The sequence below is a fragment of the Pipra filicauda genome, unplaced genomic scaffold (assembly GCF_003945595.2).
Source record: "Pipra filicauda isolate LSUMZ 115617 unplaced genomic scaffold, ASM394559v2 scaffold4_size7858003_pilon, whole genome shotgun sequence".
NCBI lineage: Eukaryota > Metazoa > Chordata > Aves > Passeriformes > Pipridae > Pipra > Pipra filicauda.
In genome coordinates this window covers 5,477,501-5,486,911 of record NW_024104643.1, presented here as the reverse complement: position 1 = coordinate 5,486,911, position 9,411 = coordinate 5,477,501, and the positions used below count along the sequence as shown (strand labels likewise).

The window sequence follows — 9,411 nt, the reverse complement described above, 5'->3', positions numbered from 1 at the left end:
CACACAGAAAATGGCTACGGGTACAGTCATAGAGCATAGGGAAACTGACTTGGTTGAAACCTTTGCAGCCCCTTCTTGTACCTCAGTGAGGAGCAGAATGCCCCTCACTAATTGCCGGTGCCCCACTGGTTCTGTACCTTTCGCAGCGCACACCTACTGCAAATCTCTTCTGAGAGGTTATCACTATTACGGCTTCGAACGAAACACGTCAGCATCCAGATCACGAGAGATGATTTCAAATAGATTTTTGCTGGTTGATTATATAAACGATGCCTCTTACAGCTGGAATAACACCTCAAAGGCAATATAATGACGACATGACAATGTATGTAAATCAAGAACTGCATGTGGGTTTATTTTACACTTGAGAAAACAGTGGATTTAATTGTGTGAACCAAAATGTACTGTACAATATTAATGATAAAACATCAAAATGTATAATTCATAGTGCATTGCTTGCTTTATTTTTATTTATTTATTTTTTTTTGTCAGATAGTTCCTTTACGTACATGCATCTGGAAAGATGCAGGTGCCAGTAAAATTCCTCTATTTATATCAAGCTGCAGGAACTAAATTTTATTCAAAAAGTGTGGTTTTACATTATATACACAGAAATTGAATATAAAATGACAATATAAAAAGTTAAAAGAGAAAGCATACAGCCAGAAGGTACAAAGAAAGTTGAACAGTTTAAAATGGTACGATATGTAACATGTATTTTTTTTAAGCTGATGCTGGCAATTTACAAGGAACAGAATCCAACATTTGCCCCATTTTTTTTGTTTTCATTTACCAATGCAGCACACTATAGAAAGGTCAGCTTGTACCAAAGCTTAACATTTGTAAATAACTATAAACTGCAGTATTTTACAGAAAAAAAAAAAAAAAAAAGGAAAGAAAAGAGCATTTTTACATTTGTTTTAAATAACAGCTTGCATACTTTTTTTTTTTTTTGCCAAAAAGTGGCAATTCTCAGCATCCAGAGGGTTTGGGCATAGTGGCAACTTGGTTTGCTTTTTTTTTTAATTATTATTTAACTTATACAGTTGTGGCTTCCTAACCCCTTGAGTACTACACAGCTCTCCTTCTTCCAAGGACTGCATGCACAATATCTTCACAAACCAGTTCTGCATTAAAAAAAAAAAAAAGAAGCTCATTCATTTAAAAAAAAAAAAAAGTCCTGCTTCCGACACAGCTTTTATTTGAATGAAATGCCTTTAAGCCTTTTGTTTTGGTTTGGTTTGGTTTTCCTTATTTACTTATTTCGTCACTGGGAAAGGCACAGAAATGCTATTACAGTTCTCAGAGGGTTAAAACTTGACACTACCAGGTTCTGTGACCTTTATTGTCATGGCAACTTTGTAATTTTAGGATGTCTCTTTATCATTGTTCTTTGTGTCTTTCTTTACGGCTAAATTAATGTCTCTCAATAGTGTCTCCCACTATATTCTACAAAAGATAGCTTAACATCAAGGACAGATGTAGAAAATAAAGGTCAGACTTTGACTCACAAAAAATAAAAACAGAAACAAAAAATAACCATGCACAGACAAAGAGCATATAAATATAACTACAAAATAAGTGTAAGAAAACCCAAGGTCCAGATAGGCAGTTCAGCAACAAAAGTAAGACTGATTTCAGAGGCTCAGGTCAGGCCTAGTGCAGTACTATGAAGAAGTTTAGTGCAATGTTCCTGTGGTCACTTGCATACCTGGCTGCTTACCTGGACGCTATAGTTTTTCTAACTCAGTTACATAGATCAGATGGTCCTCTGGGGACTTGCCATGTGTTTTACTAAGGTGCAGTTTGACTGCATGCTTGCTTGCAAAAGTTCGGTTACAGAGCTTACATTGGAATGTGGAGCCTAAGTCCTCCTCGGCAATTCCAAGTGAGCCCAAAGTCTTGTTTGCGAGGACTTTTGAAACATTCTGCTGTTCTTGAATCTGATTAAGTGGCAACTTTGACAGATCCTTCAAACTAAACCCTAGATGTGTCTCTAAGTGACTTACGTATGTAGAAGCAGTCCTGAACTGAGAGGCACAATCATTGCAAAAGAAAACAGGGTGTCCTGTGTCCAAGTTCTTTAAAAATTTAGTTCCACCTGTCCTCCTTAACTGATACTTCACATTGGCCAGCCAGTGGCTAATTGTGGTCATGGAAAGACCAGTAAACTTAGAGATGTGTACCCGCTCTTGTGGACCTAGGTCCGACATAATGTATTTGCCTTCTGGGGTCTCCCTCAAGCTGGAAGCAAATTGGGCTTGAAGGATCAGAAGATGCTGAGGGTTCCAGTTGGACTGCCTGCCCTTCCTCTTGTGTACTGGTGACAGTTCATCCAGAGCTTCCTCAAAACTGCTCCCGTCAGCATCAGACTTCTCTGACACAGTAGATGGAGTTGAAGACTTGGGTGTCAAACGCCCCGTGAGGTTCTTCACCATATCGGAAATATCCAGCAGGGCACTCTCCCTAAGCGGGGATGAAGCAGAGTCAGCCACACTGGAAACAAGAGGCTTGTTTTTGGACTTGGTTAAATCAATAGGTTGATCACTGTTCTCATAGTAATACCGGTCAATAGCATCAGCCTGTTTGACTGGTGTGGTCGGGTAAATGGGTTTGTCCAACATGCTGTTGCTAATTTTGTACAGCATGGCCAAAGGGTCCAGAGAGGGGCTTACTGGCTTAGAAATTTTGCCTAAGTGGGTATTCATAATGGACTGTAAAGCACTCAATGGATTAATGAAGGATGGCTCAGGTGAATGATCTGTGATAATTCCTAAATTGTTACAGCCATTTGCAACCTTTGTTTTAAGTGGCTCTGTACCGTTTGGCGTATGTGCTTCTGATGGACTATCCTTTTTGACCTTTTGAACTTCTGACTCAGAGCTCTTCTTCAGCTGCTGTTTGTTATTCATTTCTTCTGCTTTTGGGAAGTCCTTGTTTTCTTTAGCAGCAGGTGACGTAGGTTTGACTGGAGAACTCTTCTCTTTCTCCAAAGGCTTTTCTTCCTTCTTTACATTGATTTTACCTGTAACTTTCTCCACTAGTTCTTCCATAGCAGATACATTGCTCTTGTGAGGTGGGGGTGTGAGATTGCCCGGGGAATGGATGAGTGCGTTGTGTTCTGATGACAGTGATTTTACACTGCTTGCGTAAGATGGCTGCATTTGAACACTCTGCACTGTTGGCTGAAGGGGTTTGACTGTTCCTGGGAGCTGGTAAGCTGCATGAATACTGGGATACCCTCCCCAGGAAGGGGCTCCATTCTGAGCTTTGCTTATAGCTGTTGTCACTGTGTTCTCCAGGGATTTCAGTATGTCTATTCCGCCTTTGGGACTATCATCTAGGTCCTCCTCTCTGAGGTATTGGTACAAAGTTGTTGGCTCAAATTTCTCTGTAGAGTCCTCATTCTCTTCTTTAATCTTTTTTTCTGTTTCAGTGACCACCACCTTTTCCTTCTCTAGGTCTTTCTTTTCCTCCGAGTTTGTGGAGCCCGCTGGGGAATCAGGCTGCTTTTTAATGTTGGAGGCTGGTAGCCTTGTGTGGGTAGTGGGTGGAAGAGGTATAGACTGTATCTTCTCCTCCACCACAGGGTCCAACACTAGCTGTTTGCCTTTTTTGGAAGCAGAATTGGTCACCTTCAGGAAATGACCAGTGACCATCATGTGAGCAGTGAGCTGCTGCAAAGTGTCATGGGAACTGCCACATTCCATGCATTTCAGTATTTGGGCTTTGCGTGCCTCGAACTGCCAAGTGTAGCTAGCACCATTTTGATAGCCATAGCGGTTGTTTGGAGTCACGTAGGGATTGGCAGTTTTCTGATCCTTTGCAGACTCACCCAGTGAAGCTTCTGCAGTGATCCCTGTTGGCTCAGGTGAACAGGGTGAAGCTAAGTCCTGAAGTGCTCGCTTTTTGGTAGAAGGGACCAATTTCGTGATGGCTGGTACTGGCTCCTTCAGAGGCACTTTCTGGTAATGCTTTGTTTTTATCATATGGACACTGAGGTCTTGCAAAGACTCAAACGAATGCCCACAGTACATGCACTTCAGCACTTTCTGGGCATCCTCTTTGCCTTCCATTTCCATAAGTGATCGTTTTCTAGGCTTTGACCACCGTTTAGTCTTATCAGCTTCTTTATCTCTGTTGTCATCGCGGTAATGTCCAGTTTCATTCATGTGCACTGTTAGCTCCACCAGTGTGTCATAGGCTGCACTGCAGTCTTTGCATCGGAACTTGCTAGCACCGGTGAACACAGACCCATAAAGTTTATTGTTTTGCCGGTAAAGCTGTACTGTGCTGAAAAGACTAGGCTCTGGGAGAAGTCCATATGATGAGGTCTGCTGCAAAGTTTTAGCTAATGCAGCTTGGTGCCAGTCATATCCTGAGCCACCACTGTTATTATTACTGTTACTAGTATTACTGGTAGTTGTACTGGTGCTAGTGTTGGTACTGGTAGTACTAGTATTCTGGGAAATGGCATTGGTGTCGGTATTGGTGGTGTTTTCATTCTGGCTGATTCCATTGTTGCTGGTGGTTGGATTGGATTTCTTTAAGTCCAAAGCTAAACTGGACCAGCAAGTCTCTGAAAGCAAATTTGCATACACAGCTTTTATTTGTGCCAAGCTGTCCTGTGGATAGGAAACATTGTCTGTGCACTGAGGATCCTCTTTCTCTTCTTTAGAGGAAGTGCTTTTGAAATGGGCCAGCTGATCGCTGTTTTCACTAAACGGCGAACCATAGCCTGCATCCTGATTAGTTGCAGTGCTGACTGGGGAGTTCTGGTAGCTTTGAGCCTCTTTGATCTCCGCTTCTTCATTGCACAAATACTCATTCTCCTGGATGTCCAGAGACAGCCCATCATCTTCCACGCTGTCTTCATCTATTTCTGCTGCTTTCAATTCCTCCTCAGGAACATATGCTAAAATACAGGAGAGGAGATGGGGGGTGGGGGGGGGGGAAAAGACAAAGTTATCAAACACGCACATTTTACATTGCTGTCTTCTGTACTAAAAGCAGTAAGCATGAAGACAAATTTTGAAGATATATCCAGAAACCAAACTCACCATCACTCACACCCTCCTCCTTTAAATCCACATACTTTGTCATGGTTACAGTTTGATATCACTGATACCAAAGAATAAACTTTGACTTCAGGGGTAAAATATGTGCCAGGACCAGAGCAGATACCATAATATCAAAACCAAAATCAAACAAAGAGCCTACCAAACTAGTTTTTATCAACTTAAAAAATGACCTGATACTGAGCTATATCTACTGTGCTACGTATGTATGTGTAATATGTTGCAGCTGACCTACACCCCTCAGACCAAGGCACTCAGAATCACTGGCTTGACCAACTCCATCTTGTCAGTTCTGTCTTTTCTTGCAAACTGGCTTTAGCTACAGCTTCAGGGGCCATTTCTGTGCCACTGACACCTGACTCTAATGAAGTTATACAGGGCAAATGTGTCAGGTCAGCTGCCTGTACTAGGTCCATCTGAGACCAGTAGCAAATGTTAGAGATTAATTTTTGGAAGCAACAAACAAAAACCTTGAGACCTTGATCGCAGCTTGATTGCTGGCATATGGAAAATATAAAACTTTGCTATTGCATTCCTACCCATGAAACTATATGATCTCACCAAACTATGTGTTTATCTATATCAAACTATTTGTTAAACCAGCAAATGTGATATTCATGAGCAGATGGCCATTACATCGAAACACATTTACTCCAAGGGCCCAGTTCACAGAAGTGGCTTACTAGTACCTAAGTGATAAATGTATATTTCCATTGCAAAGCAGAAAACATAGTTGTACACATTTCCCTCCAGTTCTGTAAAAGAAGCTTAAAGAAATCACAATGCTAATGGAATGTAGATCATTTGTAAGAATGTCAAGGTAGAAAACATGGATTGTGAACAATTTTCAGTAATTGAATAAAAAAGTGCCGCCTTGTCAGGTGAACTCTGCAGCAAGTGATGCTGAAACGTGTCCTGTGTCCTTCCACTGTACAATACTGAAAGAAAGCCAGAAAAGAGGCTCTTCTGCTCTTATGTGATACGAAGAAAATATGTATTATCATGTTAACAAAGCTGAGGTCTTCTTCAATTGGGGGGAGCATAAGTACAAGTTGAACTGCTTTTTGTACACAGTTGCTAATATATTCTGAAATGTCTTTTCTGAAAAATAAAAAGAATCTTCTTCCATTGTAATATGAATCATCTTTTTTTTTTTTTTTTTTTAAGAAAAGTAACAATATTACGGTCAGTACTGCATTATGTATTCACCTTTGTAATTCAGTCCTAAATGCAGCCCCTAATTACTTCAGCCTGATCTTTTAATATGAAGCAGGAAAGTAGTCCATCTAATACTGGGCTTGTGCTGAACCTTAAGATGCCCACTGCATGTTTCATCTGTCCTCTACGCGTCAAATTTTTCATAAGATAATTTGATCTTTTAGTTTTTAAAAAAGTGCTAAGCAGGGCCCAATTCCTTACAGATACATCAGCCTCAGGTGCTTTTAACATGCTTAAAAGGATAGGTGAGTACCAAGCACAATAAAAGTCACCACAGAAATAATCCTGGAGCCAAAGGCCAGAAAGATGCCAGAAAAACATTATAAAACCAGAAAAAAACTATTCTCAAACAGGTGTTTAGTTAAAAAATGAAGAATAAAATACAGAAACAGTCAAAGAATTAAGGCGGCAGTCAGCCTCCCTGTCTCGCAGCAATGCTGCTGTTAAAGCACTCTGCAGATATTTGAGCATGGTAGTGCCGCCGCAGTTTGAACTCTAGGTATGTAAGCAGAATTCAATCCCACAGCTACAGTCTAGGATCTCTTAGCCTTCTCATTCAACACGCCTGTTTGTGGTCATTTCTAAAGGCAAAAGACAATACATTTTGAAGTTTCAGATAAATAAAGAACAGGTAAAGAGGAACATGGTTTCTGATTTTGAAATTACTTTGAAATAGGAAAAAAACCCTCTGAGACCTAAAATGCATAACAACGGGCAGTTACCATCTGGTATTTTTATTTAAAAAACAAAACAAAAACAAAACAAAAACCAAAACCACCCCAAACCAAAAACAAACAAACAAACAAAAAACCCAAAAAAACCACCAAAAAACACCAAAAAACAAACAAACAGACAAAAAAAACCCACACCAAAAAACAAACAAACAAACAAACAAACAAACAAAAAACACCAAAAAAACACACAAAAAAACCCACCCAAACCCAATGGAATAATGATCAGCAGAGTCACCAAGTACAAGCCGAAAACTGAGGGGACATGCATTCTGGGCTTTTATGAACAGCTATCCTCTCACTAACTTCAGCGCAACCACGCCAATTTCCTCTAATTTTCACAACCCAATACTTTTAATAACTATATATAAAAAACTGTTGTAAGATGCTGGATGTTTCTAGAGTTGATACAGCATTTTGTAAGAATCCATGTGAATTAACTGCTTACATCTCTTTACTTAATCCTAAATTGCATAAACATATATTTTTATAATTGCTATATATAACCATTTAAATATCTGCTTAAATAGAAACTGTACATGATCCACTGCTGTATCTTTTATTTTCCTTTATTTATTTATGATGGTGTGTTTTCTCTAGTCTCATATTTTTGCACTTTACCATAAAAAAATAAAAAGGAGCTAAACTACACAAAAAAAACATCAAAACCACATGTAATGTCTGTGTTAAAATGTCAAAGAAAAGAAACTGTTAGGGTGAAATATCCATCTTTACTTACTTTTCCTGCTCTTCGGTTTTGCTGAGACTACTAAACAACTGAGCTCACTCCCTTACCAACATATTCTGCAATATAAGAGCTAAGAATGTACAATTGGTCAGAACTATGATTTTCTACGATTTCGGAATTTAAGCCAGTTTCTAATAAAAACATGAATTTGCATGATGTGCACACCCACATGTCTGTACAGTTATCTGAAATCACACAAAGAAATAATGTTTCTTAGCAAAAAAGAGAGTAATTTATCTGTAATGTTTAATTTCTATCACTGCAATCAAAAAGACTTTAACTCCTTTAGTTATCATAGAATACAAACAATACGTGTTCATTTAAGACTACTAATGCTTATGAGATGAACAGCAGTACACTCAACATATGGTATTTTGCAAGGTCAGTGCAATTCTCTATCTGAAAAGCTTTCTGTAAGAGCTAACACAGAAGCAAACAAAATGAAGAATGTTAATTTCTAAAAACATGTATGTTTTACTAAAATTCTCACAGAAATTTGACAAATAAGTAAACTTCAGAATTTTAAATAGAGCAAAAGTATTCTTATTATAATTACTTGCAGGGACAAGTAATATTATTCTATCTTAAATAAAAGCATGAGACATTCCGATTCTCCCTCTAAACTATAATAGGTAGATCAACAGACAGATTTCAGACAGCATATCTTTCTATGACTGAGCAACTCTCAGCAATCTTCTCCAGATAATCCTGCATCTGCAAAGACTCTGCTGTCTTACACATGTCCCAAAACCACACAAAAATATCAAGAGCAGATATAAGCAGTGATCCTCTTCAACAAAAACTATATCCAAAGCAGAAGAAATTACAGAACATAGCATCAGCTTTTTTCTTCCTTCTCTGTGCACGGACAGACTGAGGCAAATGCAAGGTGGAAAAGGAGGAAAAAGCTTCAAATTCCAGACAACTAAAAATTAGGGGAAGCAGTTTGTATTTCTTTTCTTCTTATTAAGTCTTGCTATTATTTTTTGCCTATTAAATGTGCCTTCTGGATGCCAATGCTTCCCCATAGATATACTGTCATCTTTGAGCAGTGTTAAAAGCTGTGCATTCTAATCTAAGTGGACATGAGATGCTATATATTGTACATGTGAGTAGCACAGCACATTGTGTTTGCTTCAGTGAGAATATTTACACTATAAATACACATCCATTGTTTGAAAAAGCAGACAGAGATCTGAAATGCAAGGATGTGGTTAAAAATATAAATATTCTCACATAAAACCTTTCCACAACCTTGGACCAGTGCTTTTGAAGGAATCTATCTCTACAGAGGTATTGTTTTCCATTCAAAAAGGGATTCAGCACTGAATACATTATTTTGAAAGGGACCAAAAGTAATAACTGTATTTTAACAGTCTATAAAATTAAATGTGGTAAGCTCTTCAAGACCCAATTTTAAATCCTCCAAATACACAAATTTATTCAGAAGAAACACCTTTGTATTGAAGGCCACAGTTCACTAAAGGAATTAAATACTGAAACAAATTTTCACTGAAATAAACATTTCATATTTTCAACAAATAGGGATAGGTTTACGTTTGCAATTCTTCACTAAATCAGGGCCTTCTCTGAGACTAAACAATAGTGGCACAATGTGAGTGTTCACCATTCTTCA

The 9,411-nt window shown here is 38.6% G+C and overlaps 1 protein-coding gene across 1 annotated transcript in view; it reads right to left on the bottom strand.

Moving 5' to 3' along the window:
- Positions 1-907: 907 nt before the first annotated feature.
- The window catches only part of TSHZ1 (teashirt zinc finger homeobox 1), a 55,952-nt gene continuing 47,448 nt past the window's right edge, over positions 908-9,411 (bottom strand). Inside the window, exon 2 of the mRNA XM_027746018.2 lies at positions 908-4,915. Coding sequence (XP_027601819.1) covers positions 1,731-4,915 — 3,185 coding nt within the window. The 3' untranslated portion in view covers positions 908-1,730. The remainder of the gene's footprint in view (positions 4,916-9,411) is intronic.